The 27,342-nt window shown below is 38.1% G+C and overlaps 1 protein-coding gene across 1 annotated transcript; it reads left to right on the top strand.

Moving 5' to 3' along the window:
- Window positions 1-14,290: 14,290 nt before the first annotated feature.
- LOC117825980 (aquaporin-4-like) lies at window positions 14,291-25,671 on the top strand. The gene is made up of 5 exons (XM_034702004.1): window positions 14,291-14,414; window positions 19,088-19,544; window positions 20,156-20,320; window positions 22,589-22,669; window positions 23,947-25,671. Exons 1-5 carry the CDS (start codon window positions 14,380-14,382, stop codon window positions 24,193-24,195), a joined length of 987 nt encoding a protein of 328 aa, XP_034557895.1. The 5' UTR covers window positions 14,291-14,379; the 3' UTR covers window positions 24,196-25,671.
- Window positions 25,672-27,342: the final 1,671 nt, after the last annotated feature.

Raw genomic sequence — 27,342 nt, forward strand, 5'->3', positions numbered from 1 at the left:
ACTGGTTGGACATTTTCCACAAATTGTTTCAATCAATCAATCATACAGGCTTTTTTATAAGCGCTTTTCATACAGTGACATTGCAACACAAAGTGCTGTGCATAAAAAAAAAAAACTCAAATAGAATAAATTTAGAAAAAGACCCCCTCATCCTAATCCCAACCCAACCTGACCCAAATCCACCCAACAATCCTAAGGCTTAGAACAAAATTAATTCAACAATAATGATAAAAACATAAAAAAATTAATTAAATTAATGAATGGAAAATAAATAAGAAGTTGCTGAACTAACTGAGGAAATGCTCTCATGATATCTTGATGAGGAAACACTGGGTAAAATAAGATGTTAAAACTCAACACAGGAAATTAAAGTCATCAAAATAAAATACAGAAGATAATAAAACACTAAAATATTAAAAGAAAATAAGATGCTATTCTTAAAAAATGTAATACATAAATCCACAAATAAATAAAATAGAATAGAATAACAGGGACTACAATTTACACTAGATATTAAATAAATAAATAAAGTAAGGTGAAATAAAACAGTTATAAGAATGAATGAACCTCTTAGACCAATATATTTGGATGAAAAAGAGTGTAATATGTCACCTTTAATATCTAAAATACAGTTAAAAAGTATGTCAATCGTTCCTGGGTCATCAGGAGACACAGCGATATAGAGCTGTGTGTCATCTGCATAGCTATGAAAGTTGATGCCGTGCCTCCTGATGACACTTCCACACTTCCACTTCCGCACTGATGACACTAACATATAAAAGTTAAAAAGAGTTTGGCCTAAAATTGAACCCTGGGGAACCCCACAATTAATTTTGTAATGTTTTGAAGAATGTTCACCCATGCTGACATAAAATTCTCTGTTAGTGAGGATTCAAACCAGTTAAAAACAGCGCCGGAGATGCCAATAAAATTGGGAAGTCTGTTTCAAAGAACTGTGTGGTCGACAGTGTCAAAGGCTGCTCTCAGGTCAAGCAGCACAAGAACTGAGGGCATCCTTTGATCCATGTTGGACATCAGATCACTCACCAATTTGACCAGTGCTGTCTCTGTGCTGTGATTTGAGTGAAAACCTGATTGGTAGATCTCATCAATGTTAAAATAGTTCATAAAGTCATTTAGCTGATTAAAAATAAGCTTTTCTAAAATCTTACTTTAAAATGGTAGATTAGAGACTGACCTGTAATTATCCAGTAAAGATGAATCCAGATTGTTTCTCTTCAGAAGAGGTTTAACTATGGCGTTCTTAAAAGCGGTGGGGAAAACACCCATCTGAAGAGAATAATTAACAATGTTTAATAACTCAGTATAAAATGGATATAAACTGTTTTAAAAATGGATGTTGGGATTGGGTCTAAAAGACAAGTTGTTGGGCTAAGTTGGGAAATAACTTTACCCAGCATTTCAACATCAACCAGGACAAACTTCTCCAGTGTTTCCTCATTTAAAAACAAAGACTCTGGGGGTTTTAAAATTTCTTGGATGGCTGTGAGAGAGATTTTGCCCGATGGACTCTATTTTACCCGTGAAGTGGACTGCAAAATCTTCACATGTTGCATCTAAATATACACCGCAACGTTGATTAAAAGCAGGATTAATTAAGCCATTGATGTTTAGAACTGGATTTTTGTGTTGTTGTGGTTGTCTAATTTGCTTGTTGAACTGCTTTGTTGTAGATATCCATTTGTTCCTTAAAAAAATGATAATTAACTGTTAGTTTATTCTTTCACCGCCTTATTTCTGCTATGCGACAGCTTCTTTTCAGTTGGATGATACCTTTGTTTCTCCAGGGTGGCGTTGGATTTGATCTTATCTTTTTCAATTTGAGTGGTCCACTGTGTTGCCACTATGTCAAGTGTTGGTCGAAGTTTACTGTTAAAACTGTCAACGATAAAATCACAGGAAGAAGGTAAAATATTTGGAGGAGTTTTATGTAAAAAATCAATACAATTTGCAGCCACTTCAGTAGTAAGAAAGCGTTTCCTAACAGTTCATTCAGGGATTTGTTCTTGTATAAAATCATTCACAGTAAAAAACACACAGAAGTGGTCAGACAAGCCCACATCCATAACATATATTTTTCAATAAGGGATAGATAAAGACAGTAAATGCCTTTGCTGAATGTGAAGGAAGAGACAAAGAGAAATGCTGATTATATAGTGGGAGAGAGAGAATGTAATAAAACATCCTCTCACTATATAAATGAACTCTTTTTTGCACTACTCTATTGCCCTCCAGAGGACTAAACTTGCCAAAAAGCACTCTATAAAATCTAAACCAGTGTTTAGCAGAATATGCTTAGACACTTTATTATTACATTGAATGTATATTGAAAGAGCAGCTGTGGGCAAGGGTATAGGCCCTGCTCAGCTCTGCTCAAACACATTTTGAGTGGAAAAAAGTGTTCATTCATCCAATTTAGGAATGGACCGCCTGCATTTGAATTTGCTAAGAGCTCCACCTCTTGTATAGTTGTTGTTCCTAATGCACAACAGTGCTCAGATGCAGGCTTAATAAATTGACACTTCAGACACACAAAGTGAATCGATGCAAGCAGAATAATAAAGCAGATTTTGCTGCAGGTTACAAACAGACCATTTGTTATTATAAGTTGTCCTGTGAGTTCTCAGCGGTTTGCGATCAAGCAGCAAGCTCCAGTCATGAGAAATGAAACCAATGCCAAAATGCTAAAGACTCAATTTCCGCAGGTTTCCCCTTGACACTGGCTTCAAAAGCCCCAGAAGCCCCATGTACACTTTTATATTTTTACAGCAAAAATGTAACTTGTTTACAGCCTGGTCCAAAAAATGACTTTGTTTCAAACACTCATTTCTCTATCCATGGTTGGGGGTGCGTTAGAAATTATTAGTTATTAAGGTTATGAGTTTTGCTTATTCAAGGGCACAGCTGACTTCACTGACAGACAGGCAAACTGTAGCAATCAGCACTAAGACTCAATCTGTTTTACACAGTCTCTGTTTGAAATATTAGGTGTGTATGCTAATAGCATAAGAGCAGCTAGGTGTCAGATTAAACACACCGTACACTTCAAAGATGGTAAAAAAAAAAGACACTGTGTCTCACTTGTTTTTATAGAAAAGTCACAGCTGAAACATTCACTTAATCAAACATATTTGTCATGCAAGATGCTAGCTCAACTGTTAACTTTTGTCAGATATAAATCATTCAGAAAAAAACAGTGATCAAAAAAGGGAGGGTAAAATACACTAGATTTTGCCTGTATGGGTAGTTTATTACATAGTTATGAAGTTTGAGTTTTGCCTAGATTATTATTATTATTTTTTTTTAAATTCCAGTTAGGGTAAGACTAGCGCCTGTCTTTTTGGATTACTGGCTTTCATGAAAGTCCTATTGGACTTTGATTTATCTGAAAAAAAAAAGATCTGAATGATGTTGCTATAAACTCTAGATCAGGGGTTCTCAAAGTGAGGGTCACAAGACACAAAGGGGGGGTCGTAGGATGTCTTCTAGAATGTTTTTTTTTTTTTAGTTTTCTAAAATAGTACATTTTACCAATTATAGTAGAAAAAAATAACGACAAAAATAGTAGCTAACCTTGAAAATAGAAAATGTGATGAGTTTTCTGCCATTCTTTTTGCCAGATGACTATATGACAGTCATCTGGCAAAAAGATACCTGTATGACATTCTCATATAGGTAGGTTAATTTTCTGCAGACCAGCTAAATGAAGCCACATTAAAACACTTTGAGGGACAGTGGGGGTCGCGAGTCTTTGGCACTTGTATTTTGGGGGTCCTGGAATGAAAAGTTTGGGAACCCCTGCTCTAGATGAGGGTCTTCTTTTCTTCTTGTGAGGAGGAAAGAAGCTTTGATACCATAATTTCCTGGGGGAGAACCTCTCGACCCTCTCCCCCTCTATACCTGTCTCTATCAATACTGAAGGGAAATCTAAGCACTGAGTTACTCTCAAATCTCACATCATTGTTTACAGATAAAATAAAAGATATTGCAGGCCCTGAATACTCTTATAGGGTAGGCTTAGAACCTGCACTCATTCCTACATGAGGACACCAGATGTGGTATTTGGAAATGATAGTCCCACTGTCCTGTATTGTTTAACTCTGCACACTTTTCAGTCAACCATGTGCTCCTATGACTTTAGTATTAGCTACACTGCTTAACAGCTTATACTCAGGTTGAGAATAACTTTGCTGTTTGTTCTACATTACATTGTTCTACATTAAAACAGTGAATCCCAGCAGTGACTTAGATTAATTCATGTCAAAACAAGACACTAGTATTAAAACTTTACAGAAAGGATACATTGAAGGGTATATGTCACCACTGCACCTTATACTCCTCTGTAAACTGGCCATCCTTACACACCCGCCGTGAAATACACTGGTACATGCTCATATACAAAACTCTCCTTGGACTGTCACCTCTGTATCTACGTAGCCTGTTACAACCTGCACCTTCCACTTACAACACACGTTCAGCCGACCTGATCCTGCTGAAATTCCCCAAAACACATTCAGTCATCAGTCAGTCATCATTTCAGTCTGCTGTGCCCACAGACTGGAACAATTTACAGAAAACTTTAAAACTGGTCCACTACATCTCATAATCAGCCTTCAGGAACTCTCTCATGGACTCTCTTAAACACACCTGCACCTGTTTTTAATCCTTTTAATCCTGGACTCCTGCTGACGCTGTTCGTTGTTTGCTCTGTTCAGTCCTGTCATCTCTAACTTGTCTTTTATGTTTTTACCCTTGTGTTTGTTTCATTACTGTTATCCCTGACCCTTTACCCCTCAAAAGGCTGTGCCTTTTGCCTGGTCGTCACTGTAAATAGGAATTTGTTCTTACTGACCTACCTGGTTAAATAAAGGTTAAATAAAAAATAAAAAATGTAAGACTGTTATTGACCATTTTAGATAACTTTCATAACGCTCCTTAGGTTTTTAAAGCATGTTTTTACCAGTACACGATTGTTACCTGTGTAACTTTATCCCCTTTCCAACCCCAACACAGTCGAGACAAATGGTTGTCATGAGTCTGGTTCTGCTCATATTTCTGCCAGCTAAAAGGACATTATTCTTTGCTGTTGTAACTTGCTAAATGCTGCAAAGTGCTCTGTTCATGGTGGCTTAAGATGAGATCAGACTGAATCTTGCCTGTAAGATGGGACTGGATCTTATATATACAGTTAGGCCCAGAAATATTTGGACAGTGACACAATCTTCATGATTTGGGCTCTGCATGCCACCACATTGGATTTGAAATGAAACAACTACAACGGAATTGAAGTGCAGACTTTAAGGTTTAATTCAAGGGGTTGAACAAAAATATATGATTAAACATGTAGGAATTGTAGCTATTTTTATACAAACGCTCCTCATTTCAGGGGCTCAGAAGTAATTGGACAAATAAACATAACCCTAAGTAAAATGTTACTTTTCAATATTTTGTTGAGAATCCTTTGCAGGCAATGACTGCCTGAAGTCTGGAACCCATGGACATCACCAAACGCTGGGTTTCCTCCTTTGTGATGCTTTGCCAGGCCTTTACTGCAGCCGTCTTCAGTTGCTGCTTGTTTGTGGGTCTTTCTGCCTTAAGTTTTGTCTTGAGCAAGTGAAATGCATGCTCGATTGGGTTGAGATCTGGTGATTGACTCGGCCATTGCAGAATATTCCACTTCTTTGCTTTAAAAAACTCCTGGGTTGCTTTTGCAGTATGTTTTGGATCATTGTCCATCTGTACTGTGAAGCGCCGTCCAATCAACTTTGCTGCATTTGGCTGAATCTGAGCAGAAAGTATATCCCTATACACTTCAGAATTCATCCGGCTGCTTCTGTCTTTTGTCACATCATCAATAAACACAAGTGACCCAGTGCCATTGGAAGCCATGCATGCCCATGCAATCACACTGCCTCCACCATGTTTTACAGAAGATGTGGTGTGCTTTGGATCATGAGCTGTTCCAATTCTTCTCCAAACTTTCTTCTTCCCATCATTCTGGTACAGGTTGATCTTAGTCTCATCTGTCCAAAGAATGCTGTTCCAGAACTGGGCTGGCTTCTTCAGGTGTTTTTTGGCAAAGTCAATTCTGGCCTTTCTATTTTTGAGGCTGATTAATGGTTTGCACCTTGTGGTGAATACTTTGTATTTACTCTCATGAAGTCTTCTCTTTATGGTAGACTTAGATACTGATACACCTACTTCCTGGAGAGTGTTCTTCACTTGAGTGGATGTTGTGAAGGGGTTTTTCTTCACCATGGAAAGGATTCTGCGATCATCCACCACTGTTGTCTTCCGTGGACGTCCAGGCCTTTTTGAGTTCCCAAGCTCACCAGTGCACTCTTTTTTTCTCAGAATGTACCAAACTGTTGATTTGGCCACTCCTAACATTTCTGCTATCTCTTTTTGGGCCTAACTGTATGTCTTGATGTTGGGTCTTTGTTGATAAAATAACAAGGAATACAGTCTAGACCTGCTCTTTTGTAAAATTGCCTGGAGATAACATTTGTAGTGGCGTTATATAAATAAACATTGGTTTTTTGATTGATTTATACTAACAAAGTCTTATAGGAGTATCCAAACATTGCATATTAAAAAAGGAGATTTTCAGCTCGGCCTCTGACAGAGTCCTTCCCTGCAAAAAGATGACGGAGCCAGAACAGGTTGCAGATGTTGGCTGGGTAACAGGCAGTTTTGCATTTTTGCCAGACAAGAGGATATCCAGGCAGATTTATTTATTTTCATTAAAAACAGACAAAGAGAAGGCCCTAAGCCCTCAAAAACTTCTGTTCCTGTAGGAGCTCTCACTTTCTGCAGACCCTCACTTTGAAATTCTGTTCTTCCTTTTTTGCTTACCCCACCCAATACATTTCAGCAGCTGTGAATTTCTCACCACTAAGAACTGCAGCATCTCATGGTCAGATTAACAAAAGATATTTCTGTCATTTAGGTATGGCCCAGTTGTTAAAAGGCCCTGCACCGTGATGTTTGATTGCACCAAACAGCAATAGAATAGAATAGAATAGAATAGAATAGAATATATCTTTATTGTCATTGTACATTGTAGAACGAAATTGAGGTGCAACCCCTTTCAGTGCAAACGATGCATAAAAGAACAGTAATAAAAGAAAAAGAAAAAATCATTAAAACAGTGGACAAACATAAATAAATAAAAACACGAGACACATCCAGCATTCGACAGGCAGTCAACTGTACAACTTATTGACCTACAAGTATATATTTTAGAGTTCTCCTTCATATGCCTGCTTGATTTTCATGGTACTACTTTTCACTCCCTTTTACTTTTACCATGGCAAAGCTATGTTGTAATTCAACCAAATACATCATGTTGACATGGCTCCTGGTCACAGACAGGCTTTGCTGCAAGTGCAAACAGCAGAAATACCCCTAGACACAAGCAACACAACAGGCTGACTGACTGGTTGCCCATGGAACAGCCTGAAGGCAAGGACAGGTTAGCCTGAAAAAGAGATGAACATCTCTGAGAAAGAGATGGACCCTTTGCCTCTAAGGGGTTGTTTACAGGGCTACAACAACAAAAGGAGAATAAAGGTGGATTTACATCAATAAGTATCATTTTTTGTACATTATCTTTATGAATTTTGTAATTAAAGTTAACCACAGAACAGCGCCAAAAAATGTGCTTGTTAAAGAAAAGTGTTCAACCTGAGCTTTTTGTTTGCTTGGAATTCTAAAAAGAAAGGAAAGAAGGGAAGGAGTAAAACAAGAAAACAGAGGGATTATTTGATCACTGAAATTGATAAGTATTTGTAACAATAATAAGGGGGAAAAGGCTTGTATTAGTATTACAGCAAACCTTATTTTTGCAACAAAAATGTAAAGTTATTGTTAACACTACGTAGAACGACCTTGTGGTATAGTGACTGGAGAGTGTAGAGTCATTTCAGGTACTTCATGAGGTAGTGGCAAGTATACCTGGGAGTAAACTTTGGACTTAGATCCCAAATCTTCAGTGACCTCAAGCAGGGCACCATAGAGAACCCCCTGACATACTGCTTCACCACCTGGTACGGCAGCTGTACCAGCATGGACTGGCTGCAACCCAGCCAGTCGGAGCTGTTTGTCCAGCAGTGCCTCAGAAAGTCCCTGAGGGTCATTTAAGACTCAACCTACCCTCACAATAGCCTGTTCTACCCTCAGGTCGGAGGTAGAGGACTCCAAATGCACACACAAGCAAACTAAGGAACAGCTCCCTCTTGCCATAAGACCTTTAAATTGATTCAACTTTATAAACACACGCAAGTGTATTACAACACCTACAATACTTACCTCAGTATATTTCAGTGGTTTACTGTGTATGTCTTCATATTTCATGATTTTCATATCTTCTTTAATTTTCTTGCTACTTTATCGTATCCGTATTACTGCTTACTGTGTTACTTCCATTTTTCTAATTTCATTTTTGTTCATTTTTTTTATTTTGTTAAATTTTTTTGTTTTCTATATTTAATATTTGCCCTCTCATAGACCCAACCCTCAAAATATTTTTCACATCACTATTATCACATTTGGAGCAACAATAGAATTTCTTGAATCTTAAACATTGAACTTCTTGAAATAAGAGGACCATGATTAGTGCAATTGCTCGATTTTAAAAGGGAGAGAGAAGGGGAGGCCAACACTATTGATAAAAGTTTAACATCAGAGCAATCCGAGGGCAGGGTCCTACTGACATCTTTGCAAAGACACATCTCTGTTCCATGAAGTTTAACCCAAAAACAACTTCTATTAGCTGCTGGTGCTGTGTTGATTTTATTAATTTATGATCAGTGTTATTTTATTTATTTATTTTTTATTTAAAAGGACCAAGCATATTAATGAACACTTCGGTAAATATGCCAGAATTAGCCAAAAGGCTACTTTACATCCGTAGTTCCTTGCCACATGTTAAAAAGACTCCCTAAAAAGATTGAGATTAAACAAAAATATAAAATGAAAATAAGAAGGGAGGGGAGAAACCAAAACACAAACAACAACAAAAAGAAAAGAAGAACAGAAAAAAAGAAAATTACAAATAGCACCATATGATTTAAAATGACTAATAGCTACATAAGGAGATGACTTGACGTCTTTGAGAAAGTCGCCAAGGACATAAAATACATGGAGCAAGACAATCAGGAAACAGCATTAAGGAGTGTAAGGTGTTCTTAAACTGCCTGAATTTAATCAAAATTCTACTACAGTTCTTAATATTTGAATCACCATGTCGAAATACTTCAAAAACCCTGTCAAATAAAAATGCAAATACTTTGTTCTGATTAACCCTACAAGTGAAAACAATTGGTTTATTACTTGTGAGGTTATGTAATGCACCACTTTGTTTTAAACAGTGGCCCCAGTATCCCAAGTTTATTAATTTTCTTTTTTGGTGTTGTTGCTATTATGTAACTCTTACATAACAGATACAATAAAGTGTGTGTGTGTGTGTGTGTGTGCGTGTGTGTGTGTGTGTGTGTGTGTGTGTGTGTGTGTGTGTTTATATTGTGGGATGTGTGCTGGTTGTTTGCATGATTTGCCAGAGGGAGGGCTGCTCTGTATCTTGCATGATGACACATAAACACTAGCAGCTTTGTGTTCTGGCAGTATGTCACTATTTATCTAGTAGGATTATTGGGTGTTGTGTGGGGGGCCCATTTAGCAAACAATAGTACTGACAACATGCAAAGACAGCTTGCTGGAATACAATCTGTTGTGCTTGGTGGTTTATAATCTTCTTACAGTTGTGTACTCGAGCTCTGACTTGATGCTTTCTGCTGTTATTAGAAAGGAGTTGCATTGAGACTTGTGGTATTATGATAGGGTTGGACATCTTTCCCTCGCTCCATATGCAACTTAGTATGTGAGACTTATCTTTACAGGACTTTTCAAAACAAAAGTTTCAATTATTTTCACAGTATTAACATTTGATATGATATTTATGGTATCTGGTCATCATTAAACAACAGGAATATAGTACTCTGAACTCTATTAACCATCCTTCACAACTACTTGGCAAGTAAACATATATGTCTGCTTCTTTTAGTTCCCTAAATAGAAAAAAATGACTGTTTAAACTATGAGACAATGATTATTTTGTTTGTTTAAAAAAATCCATGACATTAATCAATTTTATGTGCAGTATATTCTTATGATAATCTTTTTAATTCAATTGTACATAAGCTGGTGTCGATGATCTTTTTAAAGGTGACATATCATGCAAAATTGACTTTTTAATGGTTCTTTACCTGAAATATGTTTCCCTGGCATGTCTACAAACCCCCCGAGAATGAAAAAAATCCATTCTGCCCCTGTTCTGATTTCTCCACCTTTCTGTAAATGTGTGTGAAACGAGCCGTTTCAGACTTCAGTGTTTTTGTTACATAACAACAATATCCGGTCTGTCACGGAGTCAGAGCTCGGAGCTTGTTCAGCCCATAGACTGTATAAAATACAACTCAACCCCTCCTCTGTTTTTCATTCCCTGCACACATGTGTGCTAACAAGGAGCTTAGGAGGGAGGCATGCTAGTTGTAGGCTGTCTTAATAAACACAAAGGTCGGTTTTACTCCCCACGTCTGCAGATTTGAAGATCTAGTGGATGATTTTTATTTTTCATGGATAAGTGCTAGCGCTAATTAGCATAGCCACATAGCTACATGTTCGTAGCTGTAGCTGTAGCTGTGTACCAAGACACACGTCGACATACTGACAAATAAAACAACAAGAAACTCTAAATCTGTGACCAATCCTTCAGAAAAGGTCCTGCTGCCTTTCTGGCAGAAATCGGTTTTACTCCCCACGTCTGCAGATTTGAAGATCTAGTGGATGATTTTTATTTATCATGGATAAGTGCTAGCGCTAGTTAGCATAGCCACATAGCTGCATGTTCGTAGCTGTGTACCAAGACACACGTCTACATACTGATAAATAAAACAACAAGAAACACTAAATCTGTGACCAATCCTTCAGAAAGGTCCTGCTACAGGCGCCTCTCCGTCAGGATCAGATTCTGGATCAGATTCAGAGGGTTGAAGTAACGCGATCCGTGTATATTCAGCCAACATGTAAACATTAGATCAACGTGCTGGAGAGCCGAGGCACATCCACTTCCTGAGGGGGCGTGGTCAGAGGGAAAACAGAGTGTTCTGATGAGGAATGAAGAAGAGGGTTTTTCAGGCAGACCAAAATCTGATTTCAAAGTGTTTTTTTGAGCATAAACTTTAAAGACATGTTTTGGGGACCTCTTAGACCAATATATATTGATGAAAAAAGCGTGATATGTCACCTTTAAAAAGACTGTATTTAGTTGGATGTGGGAGTGAGGTCGAGAGGCCTTGTCTCTGCCCTTTACTCTTTCATACTAGAACCCTGTTGTGGCCCTCTGGCTGTTCATCAAGTGTGGACCAGAGACCTTGGTCTATCCAGTGACGAAATATGTTGGTCAACTGTCTGGGACAATTTAGATAAAACATCAAAAAACCTTGATCATAAACTTATACACTTCAAATTCATACATAGAATGTACCTTACACCAAGACAGCGATATTTGATGAAGCTCATACATTCTCCTATTTGTGATCTATGCTCTCTGGGCCATGTGGGATCTTTCTTACACATGTACTGGGAGTGTCCTGATGTGGCGTCATTTTGGAATTCAGTGTCATCCACCTTATCAGATTTGTTGGATATAGACGTACCATGTCTGCCTAGAACGCTGCTTCTAGTTCTTCTAGTTTAAAGAGAAATGCTTACAACCTGCTGTACTATTGCCTTTGAAATATGTCATGCCCTTCTCTTTGAAATAAAAAACAATTAATCGCAAAAAAAAAAAAAGACTGTATTTATCAGTCATCATACTGATCATGACCATATTTTATTTTACTGGTTACATATCACTGCTTAGTATTAAATCTGTTTTGTAACCCTGGGTTCTACGGAAGAGGATTAGGGCCACTGAAAAAAGAATAAAGGTGCAATATATATATATATTTTATTACTTTGAGAAAAAAAGTCAGAATTCTTAGAAAAAACTCAGAATTCTGACTTTAATCTCAGAATAATAAAAAATATCTTTATTGCACCTTAATTATTTTTTTTCTGTCAGTAGCCCTAATCCTCTTCCGTAGGGTTCTGGAGCAGGACTCTAAAGGCTGATTTCAATCAATCAATCAATCAATCAATCAATCTTTATTTGTATAGCACCAAATCACAACAAACGTCTCAAGACGCTTTTACAAACATAGGAGGTCTAGACCACACTATGTCAAATTATGAACAGAGACCCAACACCAAGACAGGGTAAGACTCAGTCTGACCCCACCTTAATCCATCATGAGCATTGCACATCGCAGTATTTAGCTAGTTACAGTGGTGAGGAAAAACTTCCTTTTAACAGGCAGAAACCTCGAGCAGAACCAGACTCATGTTAGACAGCCATCATGCCTCGACCGAGTTGGGTCTGGAAAGACAGATAGAGGGGAGTAAGAGAGAGAGGTGATAGTGATGAGACGAGTCGTAGAAGCTGTTGCCGCTGGAGTCCAGCACGTCCGTATCAGCTGGAGTCCAGATCGTCCACAGCAGGAGGACGTCTACGACAGCTCAGAGGAATCTACGAGACAATGGAGCTCAGGGACTCCAGAAAGGTCTATGGTTAGTAACTTTAATGGGACAGGCAGAGTTAAAGTAAGTGATGAAGGGGTTGGGGGGAAGAGGGTGAGCTAGGATCCCAGTGTGTCAGTGTGCCAGTTCCCCCGGCATTGATTTATACTTCTGCATCTCCCCTACACAGCAGGGGCTGACACAGACATGAGCACCACATACTTGCACATCGATGTGTCCATGTCGGGCAGCAATTCTCCTCTGAACGCTTGAGGGCAGTGTGGTCTCTCTGGTAGTCCGGTCGCCTGCCTCCGGCCCCGCTACGATCTCTGTTTCCTTTTCCACAGAGATTCAGAGCGTGTTCTGTTAATCTACAGCTGATACATGTTGCTGTTTATCATACAGACATGATTACATGAAGAATAGAGAGGAGGAGATGAAATACACGGCCGATGAGCGGGGATCCTGGAAGTGTTGTTAATGCGGGTAATGCAGTGGCGCCGAGCCGGCCAATCACAGGGCTTACAGTCTGCATCGATTCTACGGGAAGTTACATTTTGGAGGAGGTGAACGTCAGCATAGTGTGTAGGCCTCTGTGTTGGTACGGGAGCTACGAGGACCTCCAGCATAGGCTACTCAGTCAATTCGACGCAGAAGTATAAATCAGCTTTTAGTCATGAATGTCACATATGAGTAAATACGTTTTGAAATATCAAATACAGAGTGGGGATTCCATGTGTGGAGGAGCTGCATCTCTATGATCTAATAAGTGATTGACGTTGATTAATTGAAAGTCCGCCAAATATTGAAATATTCAAATATTGAACTATAACTTGGAGCCACTGTGGGGTCCACATTCATATAGGTGCACACGCTAATTTGTCAAGACTTCACACATTTGCGTCAGCTCTAAAGCCTACATCTTTGTATGACTGATTCCTTTCTGAAATTGATTTTGTATTGATCCCTGAACAGAGAAACACATCTGTCCAAAAGAAGTTCTTAAATAATGCACATTCAGTTTCCCACTTGTCACACCCTGATATATTGGGCCATAAATACTTTCCTTAAGCTTACTGTCACGTGATAAGAGATCACGTCTTCCTAAGTTATATTCAGTAGGCTATATTTTTAATATGAACACTTGTGACATAATTCTTTAATAGCCTACCTGTGTACTTTACAAATATATTTATATATTAAAGATTTAAACCTCATGTGTCTCAGCTCAGCTGACTTATAGCAGCTTCGTTTTTTATTAAGTTCTTATGGAAGTGTTTGTGAAAAATCATCAGCTCGTCTCCAAAAGTATTCTGTAATTCATGTTAAACTAAAACTGCATGGTGCCTCAAGCGATCTTATTTATGTACCCAAAATGAACAAATAAATCACGTTTCAAAATAACATCAGAAATGTAACCTTAGAATCATTACAGTTTAGGCTCCAAGACAAGCTGTGTTAACTGTTTTCTTTTTTGGGATTGGGTGAGGGGAAAATAGCTGACAAGGTAAAACAACTAAGAAATGGCTTGGCATACATAACTGAGAAATGATAGCATTTCTTCTCATGCTTTTCTTATTTTCCCCAAAAGAAACCACGGTCTCCTCTTTATTTGTTGCTGCTTCAGATCCCAACCAATCCAATCCAGGGCAAACCAGACCCTGACGTTAAACAAACAATCGCACACACGCACACAGCCCCGCTATAAAGCACAGAGACACCCGGCATAGTGATGGAGTCATGACGGAGGGCGGCGGGGCATTAGAGCGCCTGAGGTGAGTACACGCGACGCACGAATCTGGGGACGGAGAGTTTTCAACAGAGACACAGACCGAAATGCTGCTCCTCAGATATCAATGACATCTTCATTTACACACACAGATTCAGACAAAGTTACATTTTTTCTAAAGGAAGAAGTCTGGTCTTTCCACCGAATCGATGGTGTTGTATCATTTGTTTTATATGGGAGCGCATACGCATCACTCCTTTTGCCCATCTGTTTAAATGATACTGTTTGCTGCAGTCTGTTTTGTGGGAATTAATAGAGGCAGGCATTTGAATCACTCATTACTTATGATCCATTCATTTTTTTCCAGAAACTGATAGCAGTAGTGTTAGGCTTTGCGCGGTGGATGAGTTGATACGACTTAAGGTTGTAAATTCACTGACGTGACCACACAACTGAATTATCGGAGTAGTAACAGTGACAACACCATTGCTGTTAAGCCGCTGTGGCGACTAATGCTCTATGAACAATATAGGAGAGGAGATGTCAGTTAATACTTGATATAATAAAAAGTAAGCATGATTCTGAGGAGGAAAAAACACGGATTATGTGTTTAAAGTGCAGGTTTGACTTTAAAGTGTTGTCAATAATGGCTATGGACAATCACGACAGTAATATACTTGTTTTTAATTATTAATCTTTATGTTTTGAATTCTGCTTCCTCGAGTTTGTTTAAATGTTGAAGTAATTTGACACCTTCAGGTGTAGAGAGTGGGTTATAACTTTTTACTTGTGACCACATTTCTTTCAATTGAAGAACAGTCCCTTGCACGCGTTCAATCCCAAAGTTAAGATGCATGGCACCTAAGACATATTTCCCTGCATATGAGATAATTCCAAGAGAAATGATAACCTGACATTTTCACGACAACATTTTTGAAAGATGGAATGTGATGCTTTTGCTCAAGTGTTAAATTTAACAGATATTTTTTTAGAATAGAATAGAATAGACTTTATTTGTCATTGTCAGTTGTACAATGAAATTTGAAGCGCTGCTCCTGGAGGTGCATGTTATAAATACAAATAAAATAAAAACAGGTAGAAATATGCATAAAAGACAATATAAATATAGTAATAATATGAAACAAATGTCGAATATATACAGTCAGGTCGGGAGAAGAGGTATTTGGATCTAAGATATTGCACATATGAAAAGTTTTCACAGTTCCTGGTATTGCACTTGACATGGATATTATTGCACAGTTATAAATACAAATATTGCACATGAGGGGATAGTTTATGTCAGCTCTTTGTGGGTGTTTATGTTTTTTATTGTAATTTCTAGCTATCATTTTGAATAAAATGTAGTATATCAATAATATTTTCAGAACACATTTCTCTGCTAATATTATAAAAAAAAAGTTAGCCACTTATATTCAGTATGAAATATTTTATTGGGCCATGTGGGAAAATTCATAGACAGCAGTCTAAATTAACTGAAGTTAGATTCATCTTTACCAGCTCTAACATAAAAGTGATTAACATATTAATGTATCAATTATTAGTATAGATAAAACATATTCTGTTTTCTTGTTTTAATTATATTGGTACTTAGATACTTAACAAAGAAAGCGTGTCCACACTACTATTCATTCATTTATGTTTTCATCCATTTTAAAGACCCAACATCAAGGGTCATAACACATAAGATCTCATCTAAATCCACTACGAGCAAAGCACATTGTATTGTATGTATATTTAGCAAGTAACAGTGGCAAGGAAAATCTTGGGTGGGGTAGACAGAAAAAGATTAAAAGAGACAGACAACAACAAAAACAACATTAGCTCATACAGACTTATGGTTACAGAGGCACTAATAATGATAAAAGTAGGTGTACTATTTTAAGGAATGGCAAAGTAATAATATTTTTTATCCCTCTTTCCAACCTCAAGTCGGTCGAGGCAGATGGCTTTCTCACATGAGTCTGGTTCTGCTCAAGGTTTCTGCCTGTTAAAAGGACGCTGCTGTAACTTGCTAAATGCTGCAAAGTGCTCTGCTCATGGTGGATTAAGATGAGGTCAGACTGAGTCCGGTCTGTAAGAGCTGACTGGATCTTATCCTGTCTTTGATGTTGGGTCTTTGTTAATAATTTAACATAGAGTGGTCTAGACCTGCTCTGTTTGTAAAAAAAATTGAAATAGTATTTGTTGTGATTTGGCGTTATACAAATAAAGATTGATTGATTGATAATGATAGTAGACTGACTTTAAGAGCAATAGTAGTTCAAGTCATCATGTCTACTATTAGCATTTACAATTATGATGATAATATTAAATAGAGAAGCTGGGATCAAGCTGTTCTTAAATTAACATTAGCATTAACAGTGATAATGAAGGTAGGGTTGATATTAACAGTATGCCACAGTTGGAGTCAGGCAAGGCCATGGCAGCAGACCGCCTGCAGCAACCAGTGGTGTACCTGGGCTGCTTGAGGGCCAGGGGGGTATGCCCACAGAAATGTATGATTAATATGGATTTGCCTCTTGAAGCATTCTGAAGACCATTTTCTAATCGTATTAATTGATTCAACACTTAGATAAAAAATTAAATACAATATTTTCCATCTTAACACACAAATCTTATGCAACATGGTTTTCAGTGTCATTTTAAGACACGGTGTGTATCATTTTTGTGATATTGCAAAGGGGTAAGACGGCTGTTGGATTGGGGGGGTTGATGGACAAACCCTGATGAAATAAAACTCTTGCTTTATACTTCTGCATTGGCCCTGGGCCGTAGCCTACAGCTGTACATGCACAGAAGCCTACTCAAGTAGCCTGACATACATCTTCTCCAAAATGTAACTATGCATAGAGGTGAAGCAGACCGCAAGCCCTGTGATTGGTCCACTGGGTAGCATCACATTTCAGGAATCAGCATAGATCGACCATATATTACATCTCCTGTTTTCATCTTTGCAATACTTGCAGTATGATCAACTGTGGCACAACGTTTCTCAGCTCCAACTTCAACTAATACCCTCAGAGTCACCATAGATTCCTGTGCACGGGAATGTAGCAGGACCGGGAGCTGGCAATATAACTGGCATAGAAATTGCACTGCTGGCTAGTAGTTGGGCAGAGTATTGCAGAACGACATTGACACACCAATGCAGAAGTATGTAGTGCTCATGACGACGTCAGACACTACTGCTGTTCATCCTGAAGCAGTCAGCACCTGTAGGAATACTAGGTTTGAGGCAGTAAAGTGCAGAGCATGTTGATCTATTTTGAAGGTTCTTGTGAGCAGAAAATTCTTCATCCCAGGGAGTCACAAACATCCTTAGTCTGCTGGAGATTGACCAAAAAGTGCATGCCCTCAATGGCAAGCTGACCTTCATCTCCAAGACTGGCTCCACACCATTTATTCTCATGAACTTGTGACTGAGAAATGTTGTGTACTTTTATGTAAATCCATGACTTAATCACTTCTAATTTAATGCATTATTATTTTATGGAAATTTGAGATTTTTTTCTGTCAATCAGTTACTTAAATCGCACAAACTATACCAATCCTTTTCTTGTGAATGTATCACTTTGATGTCATAAAAGGTTTTTTTTCTTTCAAAATATCGCCCTCCTCCTTTAGCCCAGTAATTATTTTGTCCTACAATGGCCTTACTGTATTTATGCTTCCATGTATGAACTACAATGTGACAAGGGACCAACACAATTATTTTATGAAATGCATTCCTGAATTTATGATGGTAGGATATTGTTCCAGTTTAATACAGATAGACAAAGAGACCATAGTGTACACAGAAATGGGTTCCCTTTTTAAAATGAAAGGACCAAGATAGAACAAGTTTTTGTCTCTAATCCCAAAAATAACTATATCATAAATGCTTATTTATTTAAAACTATATTATAAAAATGTATGCAAATGCAAGTAAATGAAAATGTTAGTTGTGATCTAGTTAGTAGAATAAAACTTTGCAGCTAGGTCATATGTCCAAAATGACCCCCTAACCTCTCATTTTATTTGGTTGTATTTATCTAATTATGTGTAGGGCCAAAAAAACATCCAGCCAAATTAAGGCTCCAGGCTCAGTGTGTAACTTTTGTCCATGTTACATATTAATAACACTTTCTTTTTGATTGCCTTTTAATAACATCTGCTACAGGTAATCATCAAATTAAAAGTGGAGGCAGAAAGCTGATCAGCCAAATACGGATTTAGGCATAAAGGATTTAAGAAATACAGGGTCAGTTTTTCCTCAGATGAGACATCCTTAAACAACAACAATGGACATTTACCCAATTTCCAAAAATGATGTATATAATAAGTAAGTAAGTAGCCACAGCTTTGGCAGCTGTATGATCTATCTGTTGTCTGCAGGATATCTGTCAATTAGTGGCAAAGAAGAAAAAAGTTCTAACTAGTGTTTTATGGAGCAACAGATGGAGGAGGGCAGTGGGAGGGCTATCACACCAATGAATATCTTTCTTGTTTGAGTCTCAGTTGTTCAGAAAGTGCTCAAGAGAGAGGATTGAAGAATCTGAAGGATCTGTTGCCTGCAATGACAACCATCAAATAGAAACAGCCTCTCAAATTCCAAAGTTCTGTTCAACGTACAAACTTTGTTGTATGTTGTGATTATATTCGGTTTACAGATCCTAACCCAATTTTTAACATTTCTTGCCTCCCTGTCATCCTTTCCAGGAGGTGTTGCTTTCCTTGCCGTACCCCACTCTGTCAGTTCTGGCCTCCATCGTGCTGCACTGTGAACAAAGAAATGACTGCATTCAAAGGCATCTGGACTCAGGAGTTCTGGCGCTGTGTGGGGGCTGAGTTCTTTGCCATGGTGCTTTTCGTCTTGCTCAGCCTGGGATCAACCATCAACTGGGGGGCTGTTGAGGAGGTTCCCCATCCCCCAAACTTGTTGCTCATCTCACTTTGCTTTGGCCTGAGTATTACCACCATGGTGCAGTGCTTCGGCCACATCAGTGGTGCTCATATTAACCCAGCAGTCACAGCAGCGATGGTGGTGACCAAGAAGCTCAGTTTGGCAAAGGCTGTGTTCTACCTGCTGTCCCAGTGTGTTGGAGCCATTGTAGGGGCTGCCATTCTATTTGGCATAACCCCAGCCTCTGTTAGGGGCGGTATGGGGGTAACCACGGTGTGTCTTTTTTTGAAGGCAAATACTAACATTTAACTGCTAGTTTCACAGAACTTTAATAGTCTATATCCTGTAAAAGAGCAGGTATTTACTATTTTTCTTATCATAATCCTACTCCTTCTAGAAAAGTCATGGTAAAATCCTGTCTGGTGTTCTTTACAAATATCAACTGACAGGAAAGCTTTCAAATTTTGTTAATGAAAATAAGTCACTTCACAGATGACATGCTACATAAAGAAATGACTCAAACTAAATTTCTTAGATAATTACTGGACTTAATAATTACTCTTGACTTGTGTGCTGTTATCTTGTGTTCTAAAACTGTGTGTATTTACAATTTCTTATTTTTTACTCAACAGCAGATTTAGATGTCCTTTAAACTGGTCTGATTTGTGTTTCTAAATAGAGTTTTCACAAAAAACAGTTATCATTCAAAACTGACTGAAATCTAGTCATAGACTGCAACAAAGAATATCACCCTAAGGAATAGTTGCAGTAATTTCACATATCAATGTATTCTGCATGTATTACATAGCCTACAGATCAGATCACACGGTTTTAGGGGTTATCAGTATTTGATGATATTATCTCTTGTTTTGTTCATGACCCAGGTAAACAAGAGCATCTCTGTTGGGAACGCCCTGGTGGTGGAAATGTTCATCACCTTTCAGCTCGTCTTCACTGTGTTTGCTACCTGTGACCACAAACGGAATGACCTGAAGGGCTCATCTGCTTTGGCAATTGGCCTGTCTGTGTGCATTGGTCACCTGTTTGCTGTAAGTACAGAGTACTTGTTCAGTATTTAGAACAATATGATATAAAATGAAATTGATAATAGAGAAATTAATAGTACGTTACAATGAAAGAAACATTTTTCTACATTTAGCTCCAAAATATCATAAAACGTATACGTTTAAATGTCTCTTTTCTGTTACATTTAGAGCAATATTTGGAATCTGTTTCCGCTTTATTGTTGCAGTGACAAATATATTTAAGTTAAAATCACTGTTAAATCTAAATGCTAAATTTAAATATAAATGTTTGGCTTTATAAAGCTTTTATTTTCCATACTTCCGCTAGGCAGCAGTGTGAATTTGCATATTTGCTAAATAATTAGGTTTGCAGAGCAACATTTAGATTTAACATTTAACATTTAGATTTAACATTCAACATTTAGATTTAACATTTAAAATTTAGATTTAGATTTAACATTTAAAATTTAGATTTAAGTTTTAATACTACCTGACCAGCATTACAGATTACAGCCGAGCAGCTCTGTTTACTGTATGGACACCTGCAATCATATCCTTCAAGCAGTATAGACATTCCTTTTTGGTTGTGGTAGTCTGAAATGGAAGAAGTATAAGAATAATGTTAAACACATGGTATATGTTAAAATACAAAATTATAGAAATATCTACTGAAGAAATACCTAAAATGAATTAGGTATTGATATTGAAGAATCAATATTTAAAAGTAAGAAATCTAACAGCCCTTTGTAATGTGTAAGGCACTATGCTATTATGGCTACTAAAGCCCAGCGTTGTAATATTGCAACATACACATATCAATTTCCAAGTCAAATATGGCAAAAATGACCAAATATCTACATGTTCTAGACATTGTAATGATTACATTAAATATTTAAGATTTTTTTCCTGTCAAATTCAGTCCTTAAAGGGGACATATCACGCTTTTTTCATCAATATATATTGGTCTAAGAGGTCCCCAAAACATGTCTTTAAAGTTTATGCTCAAAAAAACACTTTGAAATCAGATTTTGGCATGCCTGAAAAGTCCTCTTCTTCAGCCCTCCTCAGAACAGTCTGTTTTATCTCTGACCACGCCCCCTCCGGAAGTGGATGTGCCTCGGCTCTCCAGCACATTGATCTAATGTTTACATGTTGGCTGAATATACACGGCTGCTCAGAGATCGCGTTACTTCAACCCTCTGAATCTGATCCTGACGGAGAGGCGCCTGTAGCAGGACCTTTCTGAACGATTGGTCATAGATTTAGTGTGTCTTGTTGTTTTATTTATCAGTATGTAGACGTGTGTCTTGGTACACAGCTACGAACATGTAGCTATGTGGCTATGCTAACTAGCGCTAGCACTTATCCATGATAAATAAAAATCATCCACTAGATCTTCAAATCTGCAGACGTGGGGAGTAAAACCGACCTCTGCCAGAAAGGCAGCAGGACCTTTTATGAAGGATTGGTCACAGATTTAGTGTTTCTTGTTGTTTTATTTGTCAGTATGTTGACATGTGTCTTGGTACACAGCTACAGCTACAGCTACAGCTACAGCTATGAACATATAGCTATGTGGCTATGCTAATTAGCGCTAGCACTTATCCATGACAAATAAAAATCATCCACTAGATCTTCAAATCTGCAGACGTGGGGAGTAAAACCGACCTTTGTGTTTATTAAGACAGCCTACAACTAGCATGCCTCCCTCCTAAGCTCCTTGTTAGCACACATGTGCAGGTAATGAAAAACGGGGGAGGGGTTCAGTATTATTTTATACAGTCTATGGGCTGAACAAGCTCCGAGCTCTGACTCCGTGACAGACCGGATATTGTTGTTACGTAACAAAAACACGGAAGTCTGAAACGGCTGGTTTCAGCACACATTTACAGAAAGGTGGAGAAATCAGAACAGGGGCAGAATGGATTTTTTTCATTCTCGGGGGGTTTGTAGACATGCCAGGGAAACATATTTCAGGTAGAGAACCAATAAAAAGTCAATTTTGCATGATATGTCACCTTTAAAACTGGGAAAGGACCTTGTAGAACTGTTTGCACGCCGTTCAAATGAATACAGTGGATCCAGTGAATGTGTTATTTAAAAAAAATACAAATTAAACATTGACGAGTATCTTTTTAGGTCAGCTGAAAGTGAAGTCGTAATGCAACAACCATGGATCTAGGATGGTTAAAGCATTTGAAAGATTTTTACCAGACTTTTTGATTTGTTTAATCTGGTAGACAATGAGACGTTGTGATGGTGGTCTGACATGAGCTGTGATTCTTCCTTCAGATTCCCTACACTGGAGCCAGTATGAACCCTGCCCGGTCATTTGGCCCAGCCATGGTCACATGGAGCTGGGATAATCACTGGGTAAATACACTTGATTTTGGTTCTGTTATGAGTTAGAAACTATAGATGAGTATCTACAGGTATGGGAAGACTTTGTTTTTCCAAACACAGAAACTTAACTTTTGTATCAAATTAATTTGGTCTTTAATGTTGACTGACAAAATGCACAATAATTAACTTGAGAACTTGGCTCCAACATGAAAAATAACCATGATTTTTTAGCCACAAATAAATAAATAAATAAATAATCATTATTTGTGTAGCGCCAAATCCTAATAAACGTTATCACAAGATGCTTTTACAAACACAGCAGGTCTACCCATACTCTGTGTTAAATGATTAAAAAAGACCAAACATCAAGACAGGATAAGATCCAGTCCCCTCTTACAGACAGAACCTCTATCTTATCTCACCTTAATCCACCATGAGCATTGCACCTACCAGTATTTAGCTTGCTACAGCAGAGAGGACAAACTTCCTTTTCACAGGCAGAAACCTCCAACAGAACCAGACTCATGTTAGACAGCTATCTGCCTCGAGTTGGGGTTGGAAAGCGGGATAGAAGAGAATAAGAGAGAGAGCGAGAAGATAGTAATTAGACAGACAGTAGTAGTAGTAGCTGTTGCCGCTGGAGTCCGGCACATCCACAGCAACAGGCCGTCTACAGCAGCGACTCAGAGGAACCTATGTTTGCACGAGCGTGCTGTCAATTGTACAGTCTGACATCTACCCTCTTTTATTTTTGATGTTGCTGTCGTTGCTGTTGTTTGTTTTTATTTTTGCTTCTTTTTATGTTATTAGTGCCATTATTTGTTAATGGTTAAAGACAGCCTGTATTGATATCTGTTATATATAGTTATCCATTTTGAAGCTGGATTTAGTTTCTGTAGCTAGTTTATAAAATAGCTGAACTGATCTGTTTGTTTAAGTTGCAGGATGTTTCCTTGAGCTGTATGGTATATTGGAAATGTTATATCTTAATAGATTAATTTGAAACCATTCTATCAAGTTGACATTTTAGGTTTCAAAACATTTTTATTTAAATGAATAGAGAATGAATAGAGCACCCAATAGTCCTCAAAGTGGGTGGTCCTTTGCCGCATGTCATTGCTCACTCCCTTTCCTAGTTTATTACTCTATCCACTGTCCTGTCCTCTCAATAAAGGCACACAAGCCAAAAAATTATTATTTTTGAAAAGTGTAAAACAAAAAAGTAGGTTTCATTAATAAGGGACATTTGTATTTTATGGAAGTAATTTTCCTTTGTGTTTGTGTATGTGTGTGTTTTTGCTCCTTAGGTGTACTGGGTGGGTCCAGCTCTGGGTGGAGCCCTGGCTGCAGCCCTGTATGAATACTTGTTCTGTCCGGACCCAGAACTGAGGAAACGCTACTCTGACACCTTCATCAAAACACCCTTTGCTGGCACTAAACACCGGCAGGACTCGGTCACAGCCCAGGAGCCTCTCTTCACTGTCATGGATGTGGAGAGAGCTGAGAGGAAGGAAAGAGAGAGGGAGGTATCAGGGGAAGTGTTGTCCTCTGTATGACTAGAAAGGACACCTGGCACTGATGCCAAAATGGCTAATCAACAATACATTCTAAAGGAGACCGACCTCCTCTAGACTGACACAGGAAAAACTAACAGATAACAGAAGAAATAAGGAATGAAACCATATTTTAGAACACAAAGGAACTAAGGAGAATATTTTCTGATATGAGCCCTTCTTTTGTTACCAAATAGTGTGGTTGTGTTTGTCCCTAACACCTGCACAGTGACTTCTTAATTCTGCAAGTTATGTAGGAGAGAAATATACAATGTTTGTATTAATCCAGTGCCTTTTTAGGGTATTCTTGTCTAAAGAAGATAACTGAAGTACTGTTTATAGAATTGCTGCAGTGCTGAGAGTAGCCTGTGTTTATCAATGACCATGGGACCTTTCTTTCTTTTTCTTGCATTTAAAGTTAAAACCTCAGTGTTACGGCTGTATGTTCTGTGTCCCTCCCCCCTCTGTCACCTTCTCTGCAAGAGTCTCCTGATTGAGGCAACAAGGTTCACCTGGCGGTGGGCCTTAAAAGACCACAGCTGCCTGCAGTCAAGGGGAGGCGTTTGAGTTGGGGACTGCTGCCCATCTGCCTCTCCTTCATGGGATTTGTGGGCTTTTGTTGTGTTTTGTCATGTTGGACTATTATTGATCTTTGTTGAATTGTTTGTTATTTTTTTTTTGTCATTTTATATTAAATCCCTTCTTGTTAAGTGTTAAAAGGTGTTTTGTGTTTATATGGATTCATGTTTTGGATTATTGTTAGCCCCGCAGGGCCGCCGTTAAAAAAGTTGATGTAGCAGGAGTGTTTCAAGAGTTTTTAAAAAGTCCATATGTGAAGACTGAAATTGTGATTGTGAAGTAATGCTTTTTCAATCTGAGCTGTACATGTTTCTGGCTGTGTGTAATGTTTAATGGCAATATTAGTTTACAACAGTAACTGTGAAAACAAACTGTTATCACATATCACAATTTCAACATTAGGTTTGTCAATTTTGTGTTTCATTTCTTTTGAAGTACTGTTTTATGATTATTTTTAGGGACACCTAGACTTTTTAATTTGTTTTTGTCTTGCTTTCATTGTTGTTAAGAGAAATACCCTAAAACATCCATGTTTTAGAGATGCCCCCTACAGAAGCAAAAAAAAATATGAATGAAATGAAAGGAGAAAATTATAATAAGTCCTTCTGAGAGGTTTGACCATATTGTGTTTCTATGTGTAATTGAATCCTCTCTTTATAACAGGATCTGTAGGACAGTTTACATGACTTGTGTTTTAACAATGCTATTCATATATATCCCAACTCAAGTGTGCCAAAAAAATGATCTTTGGTTATGGCAAGAGTTGTGTGGGACAAATATGATCCAGTGTCTGTGAGCTGAGTTGATTTGGGCTATGGTAAGTAATGTTTTAAAGAAAGTACTAAGATATGTAAATCAAAATGCTTTGTAGTGCATTTTGATCCTTAGAAACCCAATGAAATATTAAGACTTTATAGTTTTAAAATATATGAAAGATGTATTTCTTTTTTTTTTTAAAGTGTTCTGGACACATACAACAAGTTTAGAAAGGCATACAAATATTATAAAAGTCTAACTGCAACAAACAAAATATCTTAAAGATGTAATGTTATTAACATTTATCAACATTGTCAGATATTTCCATTACATGACTATAGCTGTTAATCAGTAAGCATCGTAGTGACCTAATGGAATAGACAGGCTTTATAAAATGAGTACTTTGTCAGTTCCACAAGTGCATTTTCTAAAGCAAAATTAATGTTGTTGATACTATTTGATGGATTTAAACATAAACTTATTCATTCTTGATCAACCTCATGTTTCTGAGTAGTGTTAAATGGATTTACTGAAGAAAACTGTCAAAATCTTTTGACTCTGAAGTTGTAAATGCTGCTGGGATACAACCTGACAAAAACTGTCAACGGTGCCTTGGAGTGAACCATGAAATACTTCAGTGGACTTTTAAAATTGACATTTGAAACACAAAAGTGTGAATGCAGTCTGAATGTTGATACTGAAAACAACATGAGCATAAATAATATATACTCTCCAGCTAAGATGGGGAAACCTTTAAACTTCATGTAATAAAAAGTTGAGTCCCTACATTCTTTAAAAACACAATTCTGACAGTGTTAAGTGGGGCCATGTTGGACTTACTGGTATGTTTTATGCACATTATCATTTTGTCACATTTCACTATTAATAAAGGAAAGATGGAAAAAGATACATTTCTACATATCTTGAAGTCAGTCACCAATAACTCTTGGTTATTGTTTAAATGATGTTCAGAGAAGTAGGTTCTTAATATAACTTGTACTTATGTGAACCATATAAATCAGTCATTCATTTCATGAATTTTATGTTCTGACCCTGTCCTCAGATTTACAAAGATACAGACAATAAAGCGTGAGATCCACAGGCGGATTGGTGCGGCGTCAGCAGTGATGCGGACGTTGTATCGGACCATTGTGGTGAAGAGGGAGCTGAGCCGGAAGGTAAAGCTTTCGATTTACCAGTCGGTCTACGTTCCAACCCTCACCTATGGTCATGAGCTGTGGGTCATGACCGAAAGGATAAGATCGCGGATACAAGCGGCTGAAATGAGTTTCCTGCAAAGGGTGTCTGGGCTCGGCCTTAGAGATAGGGTCAGGAGCTCAGACATCCGGAGGGAGCTCGGAGTAGAGCCGCTGCTCCTCCGCGTCGAAGGGAGTCAGCTGAGGTGGTTCGGGCATCTGATAAGGATGCCTCCCGGACGCCTCCCTTTAGAGGTGTTCCGGGCACGTCCAACTGGGAGAAGGCCCCGGGGTAGACCCAGAACGCGGTGGAGGGATTATATCTCCCGCCTGGTCTTGGAACGCCTCGGGATTCCCCAGGAGGAGCTGGAAAGTGTCGCCGGGGAGAGGGATGTCTGGGTCAATTTGCTTGGACTGCTACCCCCGCGACCCGACCCCGGATAAGCGGAAGAAAATGAATGGATGGATGGCAGACAATAAAGTTTAGTTTAGTTTAGTTTAGAAAACTTGAATGCCCTCAAAGAGACAATTTGTAGTACAGCACAGCATAAAACAAGAAAAGTACATCAGACACACACAACAAGAATAAGCCAAATCACCTGTAGCTCAACAGACATGA

Source organism: Notolabrus celidotus, chromosome 2 (genome assembly GCF_009762535.1).
Source record: "Notolabrus celidotus isolate fNotCel1 chromosome 2, fNotCel1.pri, whole genome shotgun sequence".
In the NCBI taxonomy this organism is placed as follows: Eukaryota; Metazoa; Chordata; class Actinopteri; order Labriformes; family Labridae; genus Notolabrus; species Notolabrus celidotus.